The following is a 23,232-nucleotide window of genomic DNA, read 5'->3' as shown; positions in this document are numbered from 1 at the left end:
TTGTTCTTGACTTCCTGGAATACACACAAACAGGAAGTACGGGGGTGGTTGAGCCAATGCATTCTGCATGGTAAACAGCGTCAGAGTAACACATGGCCCCGTGTGGTTGTTAGAGTGGACGATTGTGGCTTGGCACTGGGGGGTGAAATCATTTTAGGAATGAAAGTGGGGAGGGAAAGCGGGAAAGGCAAACTGACTGGAACAAGTGGGAGGAAGGCAAAATGACTGCTGATATGCTGGTTCTTTTCCAGAATTGTTTCCCTGTGGAAAGTGAATTATGCGCATTAACATTGACTTATTGTTCCAACTGATCACTAACCCTAAGCTTCTGTGTCCTGTAGTGTTGTTGGTTCTTGGAATAGACCACCAGTGATAGGACATTGTGTTTTTCGGAGAATGTTGTAACAAAACTAAGATTTAAAAATGTGGACTCAGCTTTTGTTATTGTAACTCAATGAATTGTTGCACGTTTTTTTTTCTTCTGTTGCATAGCTATTGTGAAGTCATGTAGATGGTCAGAGACTACACATGAATTAAAAGGATTAATTGTCACCAAAGTGTAATAAAATGTGTCCTATCAAATATTGTTCATAACACGCTTAAGGTTTAAAATCCTCCAGATCCAATAAGACCGCCAACATCACATTTCAGATATATGCTCAATCCACCTCAGTCACCCTTCAAGACACCAATTAATTAATATTTATTGATATAGGGGAATCATTGATCAATTGAAATGAATGCAGTAAGTGAAAACAAACCAAAAAAAAAAGAAAAATGATTGCCAAAAGAAAAATAATTCAGAAAATGTACCAAATCAATTCAGTTTAGGGTGAATGGTCAAAGGTCAAAAGTCAATGGAACTTTAGACCATCTTTACTTGTTTTTCTTTTTAAGATTTTTATTTTTTTCTGATGAAGTTGTACCCCTTAATGTTTATTTGATTAGATTTGTCAATTTAGAAGTAAAAAAAGGTGAAGAGTGGACCTATTTAGTTCATTTGTAGCCATCAAAATGATATCATAAATCACAAGACACTGCTATGACCTCTAGTCGGCCGTAAAAAAAAAAAAAAAAAGGAGAGTGAAGCAGACAGGATGGATGGAGATGAAAGCCAAGGAGGGATGAAGGGAGAGGGGAGAAGTGCTAGAGTGAACAGGAGGGAAGGGGCGGGAGAGACCGGGGAATACACAGACTCATTTCGAGAAAGAGAGGGGCTGATGTCATCTGGATCGGATGGCCAATGAGAGAGAAAGGACAAGGAGGGAGGAGGAAGGAGGAGACGCAGAGCTTGGACGGGTGTGTTTTATGTGCCGCTGCAGCATCTACAGGGGAGCCCAAAGAAAAAGACACAATCCAAAGGAAAAGCTTGCAAAGGTGAGGAAGCATCATTTTATTCAATATTCTACAAACAATATATATGTACATTATATTTCCATTATGTTTGTGTACATGGTATATAGCCTGCCTGCCTGCGTGTGCATTGATGACTCCCATCAGTGGTACAATAGCAGGTAAAGCATGATGGTTGCGCCCACACTTTCTCGTTGTCCTGCCCCACTTATATCTTGCATGGCACTAAAAGTGTATTCAAAGCCCTGACGTCCAAATGGGCCCCATTCAGAACCTAATTACAACATATAATTGTTATATCAAGATTTTAAAAAACTTATTCTAGTTATTGTCACAAGTGATTTAAAAACTTGAATAGGATTTTCCCATAGACACGCATACGCCCACAGAAATTTTACACGTAATATTGACTGAATGTAAATGATGTTCGGTTTTTATTTCTTGCTCTTTAAACAAATAGGATAAAAAAAACAAGATTTGTGTCCTAATAGAGGGAAATATGGGGCTTATGTCTTTTGTGATATAAAATAATTAAAAATAATATATTTTTTAAATTATCACTCAATAACTAACCAAATAAGAATCAGAAATATAAATAATTGGCAAATAACTGAAAACATTTAAATAAATATATATTTATAATATTACAAAGTATCACAATAAACCATATAGTGCACACATAAGTCAACATAAATAACACATGGAGTTTTTTTTTTATTTGTATATGTTGTAAAAAAAATCTGTAACTGTGTGAGGGGGTGCTTTAAATCAGGTGTTGTTAATTTTGTAGAGGGGAACAGGCTCGTGCGTTTGAAAGAGGGCGGTTTGCCAATTTGGCAATCAACACAACTGACTCCATTTGCTGCCAAAGACAGCGACTCCTTTCCTTCCCTTTAAATGCAGCACATTCTCATCTCATCATATTTTCTGATCTGCTTTATCATTAAAATTCACCCTAAATCATAATCACCTGTCACAATTTTTCAATGTGCTCTGACAAGGCATATCCTTAAAAATGACTCTGCCACCAAGTTATAATTCTTCGTGGATGACCACCTTTGCAAAGATCAAGAAGGTATAACTTTTATGCTAGAATGCAGAGTCAAATTATTTAGCCTGCGAAAGGATAATATGAATAAAAACTCCTTTCATCCCGGAAACTACAGATCTCATCGCTATTGACACGTCTCTCAACAGTGTTTTTGTGGGTGACAAATTTGTAGGAAATCTTTGAAACAGCCTTCCTATTTGGAGTGTGCATTTGTTTTGCTTGCTTGGGTTTTCACTGAGTTATTTTGAAAGATAAATTCTGTACTGAAGTCTTAATTGGTGGGCAGATAATGGTCAAAATGTCCTCCATTTCAGTTTTTCCTTTTATTTACTGTGTCTACAACCTAATCTTTGTTGAACTGATCACCTCGTTACATTTTCCACTGTTGTCCTGACTCCTGAATTCCTGGCATGACTCCCCGGTAACTTTATTTGACACTCAAACACCTTCTTAGGAAGGACTGAGAGCTGCTCTGTAAGCAGCCAGTAAGATTAGTTTGATAGGTTCAAGATGGCTCTCAAAGCAGATCAGATGAGGAATGAGGTTGAATGAATAAAGTGGGGGTAAATTCTGAGGCGGGCGGTTCACCAGGATCAACTTTCTGGATTACTTGATGTGTTTGGCATTGCTCACTTCCACTAAATGATTGGCAGGAATTGTAGGTTTTTGTGTCACAGCAAATCGCGGGTGACAAATAATGAAAAACAGACTGAATTTGTCTATAGTCCTGGTCAAAATTTGATTAAAAAAAACAACAACTGAAAGCATGTGCACCAAAGATTCTCTATAGATTTTAAAAATGAAACTAAATTTAGCTATTTAAAAAGCTTGGGAAGAGCGAAATAGCTTGTGAAGATTGTTGAAAAGCATCAATGAAGAACCACTAAAGAGTCTTGGGTAAATCTTAAGAAGAACTTTGTTTGCAGAGAACTTTCAAATATCTTGGAAAAGAGGTTTATGAAGAGACTTGGGAGGCGCTTGGGAAATTGTTTTAAATAAGGCTCGTTCAGAACTTTTGAAAAGTTTTGGGAATTTCTTGCCAAGTGCTTTTAAAGGAACTTTTGTACAGCTTAGAATGTCTATTGCAGACAAATGAAGTTGTCCTTGCGAAGAGCTTTTAGATAGGTTTTTAAAAAGCATTGGGTTTCTTTAATGAAGCCTTTTGTTTAAAAGGTATGTGAGAGGTTTTGCGTAGAGTTTGTGAAGAGTGATGCGTTTAAAAAGCCAGTGAAGCGGTTTGGGGAAAGCTTTTTGTAGAGTTTCAAGATCACGTGCGAATTGCCTTGTGGCGAATATGGGAAGAGCTTTAGGCAGCTCATTGAAAGAAGTGCTTCGGGAAAAGCTTTGTAGAGAGCTAGGTAGACACTTGGCAAATGGCTTATGAAGTGTTTGAGGAAATCTTGTGCAGAAGTACTTGAGAAGGACTTTAGCAGCAATTAGCGAAAAGTCAAATTTATGACAAAGTATTTGCGGAGAGATTTTACGAGAGCTCAGCAAGAACTCTGGGGATATTTTTTTGTGGAAACAGGGTTTGCCATGAAATTGTGAAACACTTTTGTAAGGACTTTGGAGGGTCATAAATTCAGTGTTGATTTTGGAAAAGATTTTTGCATGTGATGATATTGTGCAGTGCTTTGGGAAGAAAACTTGCTACTCTTTCCGCAAAACCCATACATTTCCCCTAAATGGTATGTCGGAGTGTGTGTCTAGCACTTGTCTGTGGGGGGTCGTGTGGAGGTCCCACTGTAGAAAATGAAATTATCTCCATGCCTTTTTTTTCATCCATTCCTCTCATTCTCCTCTCTGATTCATGATCTGTTTCTTGGAGTTTTCTTGTGAGGCACGCTTATACTCTCCAGAAAGACGCCTTTGTGTGGATCTTTAAGGAATGTTCAAGTCCTGATGTCGCAACATCCAACCTGATCCAGCTGTTAACCCCTATTTGCTCGGACAAGCACTCTTAACCCTTTTAATACCCACAGGTTACTAATATAGAATGCTTTTAAAACACTCACTCGCACACACGGATGCACCAAAACACGCACTTACATTTGAATAATAGGAGTACTTTTGTGACAAGCGGTCTGGCGCCATGACAAGAGGCCATTCGCAAATCCATTGGGAAACAGAAGCTTGTTATGCTCAGAAATGTCTTCCTGTGCTTCTCGTGAAATGGGCCCGATAGATTCTGTTCAAGTGACATTTCGGAAGAAGACAAAAATGTTAGCCAGTTTTTTTCTGGACTTTGTAACAAGAAGTAAAGCAGGTCATTGTTACAGTGTCACAACAATCATTTGAAAACATGGAATGAAATCTCAAATGAAAGCCATACCCCTTGCCACAAAATCCTTCGACAAAGTCAGGTGCATTTTGACAAGCTAAGCTACTTTATTGGCAGCCATTGAACACCTGAGCCGAGATGCTGGCACACCAGCTGGCGATCCATCGGCAACCAAAAATGGCCCCTGATTCAACGGGTTAGACCTTGGGTGGAAAATCACTAGCCGTAGTCATAACTCAACGTAGGATGGTGGTGACAATTAGTGTTGGAGTCAAAGGCTATTTTCCTGCTACAACCAGTTGACTGCCATTCACTTAAAAATTGTCACAACAAGCAGGGGCACCAACTATTTAATGTCAAAGGGTTGGTCTCACTCATTTGCTCTTGTTCAAACTCAAGCCTTCCAAGTAGTCACACACTCGTCATCCAGCATTGCTGTGCAGAGGAACTGGAAAATAATGAAAATGAGATGGCTTGTTCAATATGATGAATGCAGAATGCCTTCTGTGACGAAGTACAATGTCTATATATTCACTGGCGCAGTATCAGAGCCAATCAGATGCTTGGTTCTGACGTACAAACCCCCTTGCTCTTTTATTATCTCTCTCTTTCTCACTGCCTCATTCTGTCGCTTCCTTTTCCATTTTAAAATGTCATTATTTAATTATTTTAACTACATTTACTGACTTTTTTTAGTAAATTTGAGGATTTGACAAATATATGGAAAAAGATCAACCATAAATGTCAACTCATTACTTTCCACAAATGGTGTCACACAAAAGAATTACTCTGAGGCACCCACCACCTGTGCTTTGGAATTTGGTAGACCAAAAGACATGTGGACCTATAGGCATACTTGCTGTAGGCAAAATGTAGAGCTATTATCTACGTCTTTAGGGTTGGGCACAAGGCGCTAGGAGCATCACAACATTTTATCGACATTTCTAAAAGTCACATAGCTCTTGTTGCAAAACACGCTCACGCTTCTGCCTCTCCGAGAAATAACCAAAAGCTAGTTTAATTTGCCACTTCACTTGCCCCAGAAACACCATTCAGGTGAAGACATTTTACACAAATTGGCTCTTCTAACGTTGGCTTGAAATCCTAATTCATATGTAAAACCTTTGCAATATTTTAGTAATTCTGCACTATATAGAAGTAAATTTAAACTGATATGACTTTAAACCCCAACCCATAGCTGCAATTCTTCCAGTCAAGGAGGATGTTGTGCCTGACCAAAAGCTAGTTTCATTTGCCACTTCACTTGCCCCAGAAACACCATTCAGATGAAGACATTTTACACAAATTGGCTCTTCTAACGTTGGCTTGAAATCCTAATTCATATGTAAACCCTTTGCAATATTTTAGTAATTCTGCACTATATAGAAGTAAATTTAAACTGATATGACTTTAAACCCCAACCCATAGCTGCAATTCTTCCAGTCTAAGACGATGTTGTGCCTGTGTGTGTGTGCCTATATGTGTGTACCAGACACTGGGTGTGGCCATGCGGCGGGACGGAACTGGGGGATGGGTAGTAAAGAGGGAGGGGCCATGGGGGATGGGCTAGTGTATGCTGCTGCTGCTGGAGTCTGAGGTTACCATGACGACAAGGAGAATGACGAGACGGCATCCTGGCTCCTGACAGTCGCATGTGCTCACCAAGGGTTTTCTGTCAATACAGCGAGACAATCGATCAGGTTCTTTTTGTTTTTTTTAAATTGCACAATGCTATACAGGCTGAAAGAGGATACGGGAATCGGAATCTGCGGTTGCGCCACTTAGACAGGCATCTTCACTCTCACAGCCTCTGTCATAAATTTATGATGCAAGAAATGAGGACAGAAAAGAATGCTACACATAGCATCTCAAAAAGAGAACTGTTTCAAAACTAGCACACTACACCTAATTTGGACATGATAACTTTGGCCAACTAATTTTGTCTGGAGGGGCCATTTGGCTTAACTTTTCAAATGGGCTTCTACAGAAAACAAAAGAAGATAAAGGTGGAGATAGAATCACCATTTCCCTCTGTGGAGGCTGTATAATGCTAGCCACCATTCCTGAAATAAAACCTTAGCATGAATTCTTCATTTGAAAACCTCAAGAGAAACCTGTGCTGTACATTGTTGTTGTTAACAAGACAATTGAGAAGAAAATCAATGCAAGCAGATGCTGGTCGCTGATGCGTTATTGCAAGGTTCTCAAGTCATGAAAATTGACTGTGTGTTTGCCTGAATGTGTATAGTGTTTCCTCTTGGGTTTTGTCTGCAGTTGGGGCAGAAATAAATTTAAATCCATTAAAATATTTTTATTTTATAAATATATCTGAAGAAACAGCCTGGTGGATAGCAGTTTGCAAGTCTGTGTACTTTGGTGTCCTCTTACATTCCAAAAACATGCAGGGTAGGCTTGATGAGCACTCTATACTGTCCCCAGGTATGAGTGGCTGTTTGTCTCATTGTGCCTTGCGATTGGCAGGCCAACTTTTCAGGTTATGTCTCCAGCCTGTTCCCCCATAGTTGACTGCGATAGACTCTAGCGCCCCCACAACCCTTGAGTGGATAGGTGAGACCAAAAATGAATGGAATGTTGGGTGTGGCGCAGGGTGCGACAATGAATGTATGTGCGAGAGAAGTATGCTCAATGCTTGAGAAATGAGATGGACAATAATGGCATTGCTTAAGTGCTCTATGGTTGCTGTGTGGATGGCCAATCGTGACGATGGAGCGACGTAAAGTAGCAAAATGGGAACAACTGTGCGTATATGTTGACAAATGTCTTGTAAAGCCCGCCCACAGGGCTCCAGCTGCAGCAACTTCCCCCCTGGGCTGAGGTTAATAGATCCCTGCCTACTCTGCTATTGTTTATGCAGCCACATAGTGTCACTAATGACTGACTCCTGCATTGCCTCATTTGCCATGCTGAGAAACGTAAGGTGGGAACTTGGAAAGTGAAAGAATATGTTTGTGTTGAAAATGACTGTAACAAATTATACATGACCAAGAAGAGTATAAATAACAAGCCATTAAAGTGAAATATAAATATATATAACCACTGTCTTCTTATCCTCAATGTATCCAAATTTTATCATAACATTATTCAAGGAAGCTAATGCGGCTTGTTTTCTATTGCACTCAGAATTTATGAACATTCCTGAATCTGCAGAATAAGGCATGTTGTGAGAAGAGCTGTTTTGATGCTAAAAATTCAAACCATAAGCCTTACTTGAAAGTCTTATCTAGAATCCTTGTTAATCCTGCCTCAAGCAGTCTTGTCATCCCATTTTGAAGCCTTTTAGACTTAGGGTCAACTAATTGACCTACATCACAAAACCCAATTTTATAGGTTTATATTGGAACCCAAATGTGAAATCTGGAAATCTAACCCCAGCATGAAACCATTACTTGAACCCCACTTGGAGGGCTAATGTTAAAAGCAGCCCACTCAGTTTAAAAACCTGATTTGAAATTCTAAATCTCACTCAAAACCAGAATTAATTTTACTTTACATATTGATCTGTTTTCAAGAGGAAAAAAATAGGTTTAGAGGCCTTAGGCAGATAAAAAATAAATATATATTTGCAAAGCTATTGTTCAAAGTCTGTCTGCTTTTCCTAATTAGCATTATAATATGGACATGCATCCAGTACTCTTGTTTTGGCACGCGCACACCCACACCCACCCACCCACACAAACACACACACGTACACAAAGGCCTTTAGACAGACATGTTAATCTCAGAGGTGCTTTATTAAAATGACACGTGTTCCATATTCATGAAGTCTGATGTGGACAACATCATCAGTTTACCTGCAACCCACAATGTGGATTGGTTAATATGGAAAAAAAATAGTCATTCTAGTAATGTTAGTGTTACCATATCGTTCTCATTGCATACAAGTTTTGATGTTTTTGTTCAATTCGCATTCCCATACTTTATATATGTATTGGGAGGGATTAGATTATAGAAGAGTATATAATGATAAACTTAAATATAAAAAAATAAATAAAAATATACTGATATTTTTGGGGATTTTCTTTTGTTGTATTTTGAATATTTGAATGTGTGAGAAGCTCATTTGGAAATGAAATTGTCTCGTAAATTGCTTCATAAGTGTGATGCTGTACAAAAGTCTCAGATTACTATTATCTTTGATTTATATACATACACACATTTGTTATTTATGTGGTTGCTAAATGCTTTTCTGCTCTCATTTTTATCTTTACAATTTCATTCTTTCACTTATTATTCTTTTGTACTCTAACTCTCCACTTCCCCTGACATTTTGTTGCCTTTGTGTATTTGAACGTGTAAGTGTGTGTGAGTGTCCTTGTGTAGCTCCACCCCCCTAATCTCCTTCCACACCTCCAAATTCTTCCCTGCAGATCGGAATCTATCAATGAGTTAATTTCTCGCTTCGTCAGTCAATATTTTCCAGCTGCACCCCATTTTTTTTCACTCGGACCATAATGCCCCCTTCTGCAAACACACAGACGCAAGATGCACACAACCTCGGGCCAAACACACACACACACCCTCCCTGATTAGAGTGTCCCACCTGCTTCCTCCCCTCAGGCCTCCCAGCAAACCACCCCTCTGCTTCTGTGGGACGTCCCAAATGTTGGCCAAGGTGAACAGGGCACAATAGCTAAATCATCATATGTCAATTAAAGTAATGTGTGATACGTTCTAATAATAAATATTTTAGTTTCATAAACATTGGCAACTAAAAATATGGGCAGACAAACTCGAGCATGTCATCAATGTTGAACAATAAAGCTCGCTTACACTTCTATTCATCATCGGCATCTTTAATGAAGCTGTTGTCCCCGTGGCCCAACCCCAGATAAGATGAATTAACGAATGAACGCTGTTATAATGAAAAATAATCAAAATGAAGGGTTTATTTCATTTGACCTGTGTTTGGATTGAAGTGTTTGTGCCTAACATTGTACAAGGGAGTCAAGGTGCACATATATTTTCATGATTTCTTCTCTGAAACAAAGGAAAGGCAATTTCAATATATAAATACGTATATGTCTGAGTATAATTATGAACCTGTCATTTGTGCATTGTCCCAAGGATCCATTGTAGAGTTATTTGATACATTTTGTTCTTTAGTGAAACTATTGTTTCCATTCGGGAGGGAGATTACTTTTTAACTTTTTTTTAATACACTCTTATGCCCTTTGTAAGTAAAGCACATTCACAACTTTTGGAAAGCAATCCTTCTTAGTGCTTTTCAATGTCTTCTATTGTCATTTTCTTGCAATAGTCAAAAAAATAAGAGTAGCATTATAGTATTTTTCACCTCATATTCCTTAGGGGTGATTTTGTCTGATACAAACAAAATACTTCAAGCTTTAATCTGGATCCTGAGTGTAGTACAAAAAAACTGGCAGAGAAGATGGAGCAATGACATTTTGTGTTTTTTTTTAGACAAAGTACTTCTGAAACATCACTGTTGCATAATATATATGCCCCGTGAGGTAGGACCTTGTGTGCTTTAAGAATGTTTATTGAAGGGATTGTATCTTTTCAAATTGCCATGAATGGACCCTCTGCCTACTTTGAAGTGCCTCTGTGCTATTTTTAGCAAAGTGCAGAGAGGATTTCCAAAAAGGGATTTGCTCATTCTGTGTAAGGATGATCCTGCCCATCTGAATGCAAGCATGAAGTAAAATTCCATTTATTTAGTGATACTGTCCATTCAATTGCTTTTGTTACGTGTATTAACACGTAACACGGTGACTTTTTCCTTAGTTATTAGTATATTTCAAACTTTGGACAAAAATTTATAGGATGAATTAAGTATTGAATCTTTAAATTGTCTTTTGGGGACCTCAAAATACCCAAATTTTATCAAGATTTTCAATCATCCTGCATAACATAGATTCTCGGCAAAACACCGAAAAACTCACATAATAAAGCTTATTGTATTGGACAGTCGTTTGTCTTTGCGTTGACTGGCGTCCAATCTATACTTGTCTATGTGCCATGATTGGCTGGGGACCAGTTTTGCCAACTTACTCATTAATAAGAAAATGTACTATAGACTGGTTTTGTTTGTTGTGGTACACAAAATATTACAGGGTACGTACAGTTAAAAACAGAACCAACACGGTGACGTAATGTGATTATCAGATCGACTTTCATGACCTTTCCACTCCCCCCTCTTTACCCTCTGCCCCCCCAAACCATCCATCCTTTGTTCTATCCCCCCTTCCACCACACTTTATTTTTCCATACTCACCACAGAATCGAGAGAGCGACAAACTCCCCTAAATTTCTTGGTGACGTGACCAGCAGGAGCGTCCCGCACCGAGAAGACGTGCCTCTGTGCCTTGATGAAAGCCCGTCTGTCAATGGGAGATTGAGACATGCATGTGTCAATGGCCTTCCCCCTCCCCATTGTTCCCTTCCTCCTTTTCCTTTTGACCTTCCTGACGCCAGCCACGCCTCCACTGGCTCAGGGAGCCCTTGTCATCCCGCAAGGCTGTGAGTATCTTAGTGAAAATAATATTGCTAGAATGACCCGGATGTTGCACAAAAACATCTTCTATCACAATTGCTTCTCGTTTTAGGACAACATGATGATAGTTTCAGGCATTTGTCAAATATTAAAGTTTGACCCAGAGGGAAAAAAAGAATAGATGATGGCTCAGATAATGAAAGAATGAAGGAAGAGGGGCAGTTAGGTGTATAACAATACTATATTTATTGCCTTAAATGCTTGACATATTTATAAAATGTATCTTGATTATAATATATCATGTTACTTCATACTGGTGAAATGAAGGTAACATATCATCATGGACAGTGCTCCAAATTATCAATATTTTAATAATAACTGTAATTAATGATTTGTTTTAATAACAAAAATAAGAGTGTGACAGAACATCATTTAATGCATTTAATGCATGAATTAATATTGGGATGAAATGTTGATATTGCAACTGTATCCCTCTGATTTCAAAGCTGTTTTATGAAATAATTGTGGTGTCAAACATTGTAACGTATTACAGAATCTATCAGGCTGATATATGTGTATTTATAATTTATGATAAAACTCTAACAAATGTTCTTATGGAGTTGTTCATATTGCTTATGATACACAAATCTAATTCACAGAATACTATGTCATTCATTACCTATCTTTTATACCTTTGCTTTCTTTTCTGCCTTCCTTGCGGACAAACAGACAAAGTGAACAACAGTAAGTGTTTCTTTCACGGCGATGTGAAAGGTTTTATTGATAAAACACAAACACTTTTCCCATCAAGCCAAAACCTGCTTCAATTCTTAAAAAAATATGCACCGTGTGAAATAGCTGACTTGTTTGTATGAATAAAAACTGTTCATTTGTGTTTGTGTCAGTTTCACAGCCACCCTTGCTTGAGGAGCCTTCAGATATCTTGTATTCATACACGGCTTTTTCTCGCGATGACATCTTTCTGCCTTGTGAAGCCTCCGGCAACCCACCACCCACGTAGGTCTCTTCCCTCTCTGACTGTCCCGTTAATTATTCTTTCATCCATCCATCTATTCCACCTTTCATCCGGCTCACTTCAAGCTCTTTGTCTCTGTTCTCCATACTTTCCGTTTCCATGGGAACAAATGCCTTTGCCTAATTCGATGAGACCGCTAATGAGATCATTTCTCTTACTTCCTTCTTACTAGGTTCCGCTGGGTGAAAGATGGCCAGACGTTCGAGTCAGAGCGAACAGGAAGCGGTACGATAGAGGTCAGTGAGGACGAAGTGCTGGAATTGTACCAGGGGACGTTCAGATGTTACGCATCCAACGTGCTCGGAACCGCCATGACGCACACGGTGCACATCAATGTGGAAGGTGAGACAATGCAAAACTACCATAACAAAGATTCTCGACAAAACTTTACTCCTTTTTGGCGCTTTTGCGAAAATTCATCACCAATCACTTTATGGGGAAACCTCTAAGGTCTTTATAGTATATACCAAAAATAACACAGTGGCAGTAGTATGGTGCAGAAGTTGTTAGCATGTCCGCCCAATAAATTTGAGCTCAAGGATCTAATGAATGACAAAATGAAGCAGAATGATGAATGACTGAATTGAAATAGTAAGTCATTCAGTCAACTCAAGTCAGTCGTAATTATGACAAAGGACAAGTGTGCTCCTACAAAAGCTCATTGTGAATGTTAATGATACTAGAAACTAGATGAATCACTGGGTGGGGCCTGTGAAACAAAGGATGCGTTTGTAGGGAATACACACATCAACGATGCCATCACAATGTCAAAATCCATCATCTGTCATCACCTTAGTGTTAAAAAATAGAAAAATCAAAAGTTGTTTAACCCCTTGCCAGTTATATTATGTATACCCTAAGTTAATTCAGCTCATACAATCCTGGTCTTTATCCATCTAGATTTAATATCATTCTTTTTTTAAACTATTTTTCTAAATCAATTTTAAGATATGATGACTTCATTCATGAGAGCTCATATAAACAGTAACATATTTATACTCACACACTTAAATGACTCAGTGAGGTTGACTGAGGCCATCTTTTCTGTGCTCTCATCTCTTGTTGCCACGGTAACCATTTCCTGGAACCATAGTAGTGATGTCGTTGTGTGTGTGTGTGTTTTCAGCCCAGCCAGTCCTGCTGAAGCAGCAGAAGTTCAGCCGCCAAGCATACGTGGGCGAGAGCATGGTCCTGTCCTGCCATCCCCCGTGGAGCTCCATTCCGCCACACATCCACTGGATGGACAAGAGTCAGTTTAAACATGTTAACCAACATAAAAATACATAAAGTGCAGTTTGTGATGATCTTTTTACAGTCGTAGTGTTTGGATTAGGATTTATATTTCAGGTTAGGTGAGCAAAATAACAGGATTGGTGGCTAGTTGATGATGGAGGAGCTTTAGTTTATTGTTTAGGCTTTGTTCTGAAAAGAAATCTGAGCTACAAGTTAGGAATTCTGGGTAGATGAAGGTCAGACATGGAGGTTTGAAATTCATGCCAAAAATTCAGGTTAAACTCAAATTTCATATCAACTATGGGCAAGAGATTACATTTTTGGGTCAAATTTGGAAATTGCTTGGGTTATAAATGACCTGAGCCTTAAGGGTTTGATTTAACACAAGTTGGCCTAAAACAGAGATGGGTTATTAGTTAGTTGAGTGTCACGTCGGTTTGAACTCATTTTGTATCTGTATCTATTTCTGGTTGCAGGAATGGTGCATATCAGGCAAAGCGACAGAGTGACAGTCGGCCTTAACGGCAACTTGTACTTTGCTAATCTGCTCAAGAGCGATAGCAGAGAGGATTACATCTGCAACGCCCAGTACACGGCAGCTCGAACCATCCTACCCGACACTGCCATCTCCCTCACCGTGCTGACGAGTGAGCATACACACACACACACACACACACACACACACATGCTTACCATCATTTCGCAACTGCCGTGCACATTTATTTATTTATTGACCTTTTCATCCAGCTAACGACGTCTCTCATGGCAAGCCGCCTCACCTCTTTAACAAAAATGGTTCCCGCTCGTCAGTGATAGCGCTCCGTGGCCAAAGTCTCACCTTGGAATGCATTCCGAAAGGCCTGTAAGGATCTGTTTTTTTCAACATTTTTTTCCAACCAATTAAGTTTTTTCTTCAACATTTTTTTCCAACCAATTAAGTTTTTTCTTCAACATTTTTTTCCAACCAATTAAGTTTTTTCTTCAACATTTTTCTCCTCCTTTTCAGTCCAACTCCAAAAGTGGAATGGAAAAAAAAGGATGGCAACCTGGATGAGAGTAGTGGACAAGCTGAAAACTACAACCGCTGGCTTTACTTTGACAGCGTCAGTCAGAGTGATGACGGCGAGTACGAATGTCGAGCTTTCAACATACACGGCTACAGCATGCACTCCTTCATCGTCACTGTTGAAGGTCAGTCAAACATTAGCATCATGGCAAAGATTTTATATTAGCTTTTAAAAATAAATGCCCAAGCAATGAAAAGACATTCATGCGGCAAAGAGTTACAACAATATCTTCTAATGAGCTGTACCCTTTTGACATATACTTCTTTTACAAGTAGCTGTTGCTTTTGGGTCATCTTGGGTCAATTCTATGCATTAGGAAAAGTAAAAAAAAAAACTATACATGGGAATGGCTGTCACGGAAAACAACGCATTTATGGCTTTTCGTCGATATAAAATGGTGCCTTGTTCATGCCCTTTAAAGCTGCTCCTTACTGGGTGAAAGAGCCCCAAAACCTGCTCTATGCGCCTGGCGAAACCGTTCTACTGGACTGTCTTGCTGAGGGCATTCCGACGCCAATCATAACCTGGAGCATCAATGGCCAGCCGCTCTCAGGTAAGGTCTCAATGGTCTTCTCCACCCTAAAACTTTTGAATGTGACGGCACAGGAGATGAAAAAGGAACTTTAAACATACCAACAAGTTTGGAAGAATACGAATGTCCAATTTCTCAGTTGTCTTTGCCATCTTGTCTCCTCAGCGGTGTACAAAGACCCACGCCGCAACGTGACCGGCGGCGTGTTGAGGTTGAAGGACGTCATCCTGAGTGACACGGCCGTGTATCAGTGTGAGGCCACCAACAAGCATGGCTCCATCTTGCTCAATGCATACCTCCATGTTGTTGGTCCGTCTTTTTATAACACTGGCTATGATGATATATAGATCCAAAAGAATAGAATGCTTAATGGATGCGATGAACATGGTCTTCCATTTGTCCCTCAGAACTGCCGCCTCAGATCCTGTCCTCGGATGGCGTCGTGTACCGAATCACTGATGGCGGTACCGTCATGATGAACTGTGAGACTTTTGGCTCGCCATTCCCTCATGTCAGATGGTGAGTGCCTGTTACCACATCCTGTCATTTATTTATCTTCAACAAAGCTGATCGTATGCAGGTTCGCAGGGTGCTGGAGTCTATACCGGCTGACATTCGGCAAAGGGCGGACAAAGTCCTGCAATGTTCGCCATTGTTGATCCAATTTTTATAACAGTTCTCTTAGAAGCTTAGTATATCTCGGCAGATGTCAGACCATATGTCAGACCATATTCTCCAAGCAGTCATCATTATACTCACACCAGTGAACAATTGAGAATATTCATGTTTTTTTTTGCTCTCGTGTTCCATCAATTGCCTGAATCTGATACCGTCCACTTGGTTTTACATTGAAGACTGTGTTAAAGATTCTGTAGTACTGTAAACATTTAGAATTTTTTTTAAGGTGACACATATGGTTCTTTTGTAGGGAAGTACAAGACTGGCCGCCACTGCTATCAGATCCCCGTGTCTCCCTGTTGACCAACGGCACGCTGGAATTGTCCAGCGTGAGTCCCAGTGACAGCGGGATGTACACCTGCTGGATCACAAACACCAACACGTCCATCAATGCTCACCTGGAAGTGTTCAGTGAGTCTCATGAACCTTAAGACAATGAACAAGAATAGATTAATTAAGTTAAATACAGTTGTAATGCTCACAACAATTTACAACAACCTTTCTAATCATTTCATATTTAATCACAATGAATCAATCAATGATTTTATCTGTGTGTACATATGAAAACAAGCCTTTTGTTTCCGGTCAGATAAGACGACAATCGTGACCGGCCCACAGGATGTGCGGGTACTCAGAGGGGGGAATGCCCTTTTGGACTGCCTCTTTGGCAAAGACCCCCGATTGATGCGCGTTCAGATTGTCTGGAGGAAAGATGGCCGAAAACTGCAGGAATCCTTTCCTGATGACAAGTAAGAACAAGCACACGGTATTGTTTCTGTCGTCGGACAATTGAATTGAATTGAATGCTTTTATTGTCATTATAAAGTATGATGAGATTCAAAGCTTTCACCACATAGTGCACAAACAACAACAACAACAACAACCAGACATATAAATAAGTAGTCCAAGTGCTGTCAGCAAAGCGGAGCGGTCATTTTCCATCTGTAGTCCAGTTTAAGTTCAATGCTTTTGGAGACATTCAGCGCCAAGTTGTTGAGAGTGCACCACTCTCTTAGTCCATGGACGCAACAACAAATAAACAAACAGTAACACTGTTTGTGTGCATATAGGTACACTGTCTTTGCAAACGGGACATTAAAGGTGACTGATGTCCAATCAGAAGACAATGGAGCATATTCCTGCGAGGTTATTACAGACCTGGATCAGGTGACTTCCAGCAGTTCCATCACAGTTGTAGGTGAGTACAGTTTAAGAACATAGTACCCCTTCCGAAGTTGTGCCTGCAATCCTAAAAAGAAATCTTAAAAATGTACCTTCATTTTTGTTAGCGATGATTATAAAATAAATTAAAAAGCTCACAGTAGTTTCACATTGGATCTCTAGCTCCTCCAGATCCCCCTCAGGATGTGACATTGTCTGATGTGAAGGATAACACTTTGACCCTCAGCTGGATTCCGGGCCGTTCACACAACAGCCCTATCACAGGTAATGCTCACACTTTTCAGCGTCAACTCAAGTCACGCGAGCCACTTTGCACATGTGAACAGAATTCATCGTGGAGGCCAAGGAGGAGCAGCACTCACAAAGGCACGAAAGTGACACTTGGAGATGGGAGGCGCTGAAGCGGGTGCCTGCTGACTTCAACCACCTGCAGCTCAGCCTGCACCCTTTCTGCACCTACACTTTCCGCGTCGTTGCCGTCAATCAGATCGGCAGCAGTGAGCCCAGCCATCCGACCCCCCACCACAGTACTCCCCCGGCAGGTAGGAGCTGCCTTTATTATAGCTCTGCGACCTAGACAACTTGAAATGGAATTGGCTTTGAGTTGCAATGGGAAACAGTTGCTTTACTCCGAGTCTTTTTTTTTCAGTACCACACAACAACCCTACCAGTGTTCGCAGTGAATCTTCTGACGCAGGAACTCTTGCGATCTCATGGGACGTAAGTATGAATATACAAACATGGATCTCTTAGTACCAAATTATTGCTTACTTTATGGTACGGTTATGCAATCGTAACATGAAAAATTTCACGCAGGATGGATCAAAATGAGGAGTGAACAAAATTGACCTTAACACAGACATTCTAGCCACAAGAACTGAGTTGTGCAAATTTCTATTCAAACACATAGCTAAATTGTTATCCGCTTAACATGTGCAATTTTAACCTAAGCAACCACACAAACATTTTCCTAGCAAACAACGTCAGGATTAACTTTTTGTCAAACAAATGGGTTTTATTGACGTTAATCAGGTTGTGCTAACATTTTTTTTCAAAGCCATGTTCTTTCAAAATATGTATATGTGTGCATTTTATCATTTTTTTGTATGAAAGCGTCTTCAAATTGTCTGAAGAGAACTCGGGGTCGTAACCAGTCACCTAGTCCTCGTGCCAAGGACTGTTGATCTGACATCTCACCCAGTCCCGGGCTCCGAGGACTGTTGATCTGGGTTTGCAGCGAAGAGCCGCCAAGGACTCTTGATACCAGCAGATGGATATCAATCACTTCCAGGAACAATCGCATAGTCTTCCTACATCGTGACGCCCTTCTCGCTTCTTTATGGAATTGTTATGCCGAATGCATGTTTTTAGTTTCCTCTTTCTATTATTATTAAATACCTTAATTGTAATCATAATAACACATGTTGTTTTTGCTTACGCTGTTGGATTAATCAATAACCTTGTAATTGTTTTGATTTATGGCTTTAAATCTGTACGAGAAATTACTGTTCGGGAGGGTATTTCAAAGATCGAGAGGAAGTCTTGATGTATCTTCCCTTATAAGATTACTCATCAGAAGAGGCCTATATAATTAAATGGCAATCATTGAAACAGATGTCTGCCTGCACTGTTTAATAATTATTTTAAAGTGTAATTATTAATGAACCTAACACTTTTTAAATAGGTTTTCGATATTAAAATGGATTCTCTTTTCAACCTCGCATGATTTCAGGAAATGCCAAGGCGATCGCATAACGGCCAAGACTTCCAGTACAAGGTGCTTTGGAGGAAGGCGGGGGGCAAGACTGACCACTGGAACCACGGTTACGCCAAGTCTCCGCCCTTTTTGGTCAACGACACTGGAGCGTACGTGCCATTTGAGATCAAAGTCCAAGCCGTCAATGAGTTGGGTGAAGGACCTGCTCCAGAGGCTGAGATTGGACACTCAGGAGAAGATGGTACATTACGACCCTTAACTTTCATCCTATTTTGTAATTATTTCCCCTACTTTTCCATTCTTCATGCAACTGACCCCAAATTCCTTGTTTCAGCTCCAGAGGAGTCTCCTAGCGGAGTGGTTGTCCGGGTAATGAACCGCACAGTTGCCTTGAGGTGGAACCAAGCTCAGAATGTCCGTGGTCTTCTTCTGGGCTATAAGGTATGAAGGGTTTGGAAAAGAATTGTGGGCCTCGAAGGAAATCAAAAAGAATTGTACTTTAAATTGCATTGACCGGCACAACTGAATCTCAAGACCATAAACTAGATTAACAGCAGCACATAAAGGTAGAAATATGACTTGCTCACCATTAGTAGGAACAACACATCTGATTTCTATCTGATTTAGATTTATATCAAGAGACTGGGTCCAGTAGTACGACGTGCTCGGCGGTCCCCTGGGGAAGTGAGTCACCTCCAGGATGGAAACAAGCATGACGGAAGAGTAGACCGAACAAAAGAAGATGAAAAAGTGGTGGTAGTACAAGGCACAAAGACCGGCACGGAAGTGTCGGGACTGCAGCTCTTCTCCCGCTACACCGTTTCCATCACCGCTTTTAACAGCAAAGGAGAGAGTCCAGCTTCTCCACCAGTCCTATTCAGCACCCCGGAAGGAGGTGGGCTTCTGGGAGAGATCTGACTTAATTCAGGTGATGAAGTTGTTTAACAATAAAGTCTCGGTGGTCTTTGTGCAGTGCCTGGCCCACCTGCATCGCTGCTTTTTGAGAGCCCTACGGAGAACTCGATGCTTCTATACTGGAGCCCTCCACTCCAAACCAATGGAATACTCCTGGGATACAAAGTGCTCTACCAGCAAGGTAAGAATTCATTCCAGAGAGGGAGATGCTTCTGTGCAGCAGTACAAACTGCAACATTTGCACTTTTAGAAGAATATGTACTCTATAACTATTTAAACCTTACATTTCTCATCTAGCACGAACCTTACAAAAATATGTTGATAGCCATACACCACTGTGTAGTTATAACAGATAGCTGTTTAGAATTTTCCATAGGAACACATATGGTGCACTGTGAATTTTTGAATAACAAACAGCAAATACCATTTGAGTTAAGTGTGCATTAATATTCTTGGATTTTGTTCATTCTTATGACTGGTTTTATCTGCATATAGAGTTGAAGAGTCGAGATAGTCCTGTGCAGATTGACATTATTGCTGACCCCGACATGACTCACCTTCTGCTGGAATCTCTGGACCCCCAACACTACTACACCTTCCAGGTGACCGCCCGCACTGCAGCAGGAGACGGTCAGCCTATCACCAGGAGAAATGCCACTCTATATGACGGAGGTACATGCATGCAATTTTTTTTCTTAGTGAAAATGAGGGATGTAAAAGCTAGCAAACCTTTGCTCCAAAATATTTCTAACAATATTAAGGATCAATATGCCCAAAGGTTCAAACATCTTGCTGGCATGACAGATTGGAAGTGCTCATATGACATGTTAAAATGTTCAGATAAGGAAAAAAAGCATTGCTTAAATGCAGGGTATAACATTCATTTTCACGTTTCTTTGTATTCCTTTATGCAGTTCCTCCAGCAAACATTACTGTCACACCCGATAAGACATCCCTCAACCTTAGCTGGGTACCTGGAGAGCGAGAAAGGAACCATGGTTTTCATGTTGATTTCCTCAAGAAGAGTGGTTAGTGAAGGAAAAAAGTGAAATAATTATCCAAATAAGAAGTGGTGTTTCGGTCTCACCTAAAGAAAAATTCTATGTTGCAGTTGGGGGTCAGTGGGAGGAATCGGAAATTGTGAACTCGTCGCAGGGTTTCTATTCCCTTAAACATCTTCAACCAGGGACTCTGTACCACCTGGTTATTATGTATGAGAACAACACTCAATGGGAAGCGGCATACAGGACTTTAGGACCAGGTATCCGGGACTTTCTTTTTATTGGGCATATTTGCATCAAGAGATACGCTGTGGTTTTATTTGTATACAAGTTGTGTCAAGATTTTCCTTTTTTACACGGCATTGACTGACTAATTCAAATTTTGTTGTGTACCATGATGACAATAGTGATTCTATTTTACTTTTAATCTGCTTAGCAAAACGGCACTCTCAAAAAATAAAGAACTCTTACACTGTGCCTCATAGTCAAGCTTTAGTTCAAGATTTGGTAGAAGGCTAACAAGTTAAAAATTGCCAGGTTGATGTCGGGCAAAACGATGGTGGACCAATTTTGTGCAATTCTGATCGTGAACTGCGCACATGTGTTAGAAATGTAAAATACTAACAGTGTTGTTTGGTCATCAGGTCCATCAGAAGTGATCGGGGGCTTTGCCACTCGAGGCTGGCTGATCGGACTCATCAGTGCCATAGTGCTGCTCATCCTGATTCTGTTCATTTTGTGCTTGGTCAAGCGCAGGAAAGGTGGCAAGTATGCAGGTAAGGACAAACATGGAATTGATTTCTATTGCTTGTACTCCCCGATATTGAGACCTCACGGTTTATGGTCGCCGGTGCAGTAAAGGACAAGGAGGAAAAAGAAGTGGAATCGGAAGCTCGGCCCATGAAGGATGAAACCTTTGGGGAGTACAGGTGGGTTGTACATATTGGAAATGAGGATTTTCCTTTCTTTCCTCTTTAATTACTCTTTGCTTTTTGCCTTTTATAAATGCTTCCCTGGCAGATCTTTGGAAAGGTGAGGAATTCAATGCATGTTGGTTACTAAGTTACTTTAATTTATGCAAAATTGCAGGGGCTCAATGTAGGGACAACCAGTGTCCAAAATTTTGATTTAGCATCTTCGTGCATGGTGTGTCTTTTTTTCGTCAAAAATATTAATGACTCTTTGCGATTACCATTAATATCAGCTAAACACTTTTTTAAAATTTATATCAGGATTTCAAGCTGGCTCTCCCATACTTTTTTTCTGAAAGTGGACCTTGATAGGATAAAAAAAATTGGACACCCTTAAGTTAAACTGTCTGTGCTGAACTGGTTGGGAAAAAATGTACCCACCGGAGGACCAGTTTGAACACCCCTGTATACTACTGGCCTTGCCTTAAAGATAACGAAAGTTTCTGATGCTCTGTTTATTTCTGTTTCTGTCTCCCTCATTTCTTGCTTGTTGTGTGTATACATTAGAAATCCTCTTTGTTTTCTATGTATTAATTACCATCAGACAACTCTAACAAAACACATGAAGATGATGAAAGTTCCACAACTGATGGTTTTCCTTCCTATCATCTCACAGCGACACTGACGAGAAGCGTTCAGAAAGTCAACCATCGCTGTGCGGCGACAGCAAGTTGGGCAGCGACGACTCCTTGGCAGAGTACGGCGACAGCGTTGACATCCAGTTCAATGAAGACGGCTCCTTCATCGGCCAGTATAGCGGACGCGTCCCCGCCCCTGCCGGTAACGAGAGCTCCGGCCCCACCTCCCCGGACAACGCGGCGCCGCCTCCCCCCATCGCTCCGTCCATGTCGAGCATCCTCAACCGACCCAGCTAAACACACGCCCACGCACTCACAGCCTAAAATACATTCCACACGTTTATGCAGAAAAGATGTTTACACCGTGTTTCGCCTTTTCTATGCCACGTTTTAAAATATACATATAAATACAGATAACACATTCAATCACCAAAACGTTTCACCTTGGAAATTTTGCGGGTTTTCAAAACCTGCGGGTTTTCAAAAGCTTTTTAAAGAATCCCAATGGAAAGTGACCATCTCGCAATGTTCCAAAACTTTTGGAACATTGCGAGATGGTCACTTTCCATTGGGATTCTTTAAAAAGCTTTCACATACATTTTTGCCATATTCACATCGCGGCAAAAATGACACCATGCAGTGAGAAATCATAACTATTTGAAGTTTATCATTTCCTCAATTGGTATTTAAAATTTTAAATGTAATAAAAACTATTATGTGAACACAAATCTTCCCAAATTACACTTAAAAATATAAATATTTCATTTTTAGGAGGAAAAAAATCAACATATGTCTCTGAAACCATTCACAACATGCATATGTGTTTGTGAATTTATGTTTGTTTTAATTTTTAACAAACAACTGGTCAGTTCCATTGGGGGTACTATGCAATGACAAAATACTAGATCAACTCGGTTTTCCTCTGCGTTCCCAAAAATGTTAGTTCGTTGAAGATCTGGTATTATCCAAAGTTGTGAATGCTCGTATAAATCCTAGTTTGTCTGTTAATGCCGACTGGAAACTAGTATAATGATCTGGGATAGGCTTCATGATCCCTAGTATGAGAAATGCCATAAACATGTAGTTGAATTGTGAAATTCTGAATTTGATTCAATTTGGGGCTGAATTACTCCTGTAAAATTCTTGGTTTGTTTAGTTTCCC

The 23,232-nt window shown here is 40.1% G+C and overlaps 1 protein-coding gene across 1 annotated transcript; it reads left to right on the top strand.

Moving 5' to 3' along the window:
- The first annotated feature begins 1,258 nt into the window (after positions 1–1,258).
- On the top strand, positions 1,259–22,539 carry LOC144202894 (neural cell adhesion molecule L1.1-like). The gene is made up of 28 exons (XM_077725992.1): positions 1,259–1,377; positions 10,947–11,186; positions 12,066–12,177; positions 12,369–12,538; positions 13,323–13,445; positions 13,906–14,076; positions 14,177–14,291; positions 14,436–14,620; positions 14,918–15,049; positions 15,194–15,337; positions 15,436–15,547; positions 15,957–16,117; positions 16,296–16,455; positions 16,777–16,904; positions 17,051–17,152; positions 17,215–17,430; positions 17,538–17,608; positions 18,621–18,846; positions 18,940–19,046; positions 19,233–19,500; positions 19,579–19,701; positions 20,016–20,192; positions 20,435–20,548; positions 20,632–20,781; positions 21,166–21,297; positions 21,378–21,450; positions 21,542–21,553; positions 22,109–22,539. The coding sequence occupies exons 2-28, from the start codon at positions 11,069–11,071 to the stop codon at positions 22,365–22,367; spliced, it is 3,861 nt and encodes a 1,286-aa protein (XP_077582118.1). The 5' UTR covers positions 1,259–1,377; positions 10,947–11,068; the 3' UTR covers positions 22,368–22,539.
- Positions 22,540–23,232: the final 693 nt, after the last annotated feature.

Source organism: Stigmatopora nigra, chromosome 1 (genome assembly GCF_051989575.1).
Source record: "Stigmatopora nigra isolate UIUO_SnigA chromosome 1, RoL_Snig_1.1, whole genome shotgun sequence".
Taxonomy (NCBI): domain Eukaryota; kingdom Metazoa; phylum Chordata; class Actinopteri; order Syngnathiformes; family Syngnathidae; genus Stigmatopora; species Stigmatopora nigra.
This window is presented reverse-complemented; position numbering and strand designations above follow the sequence as displayed.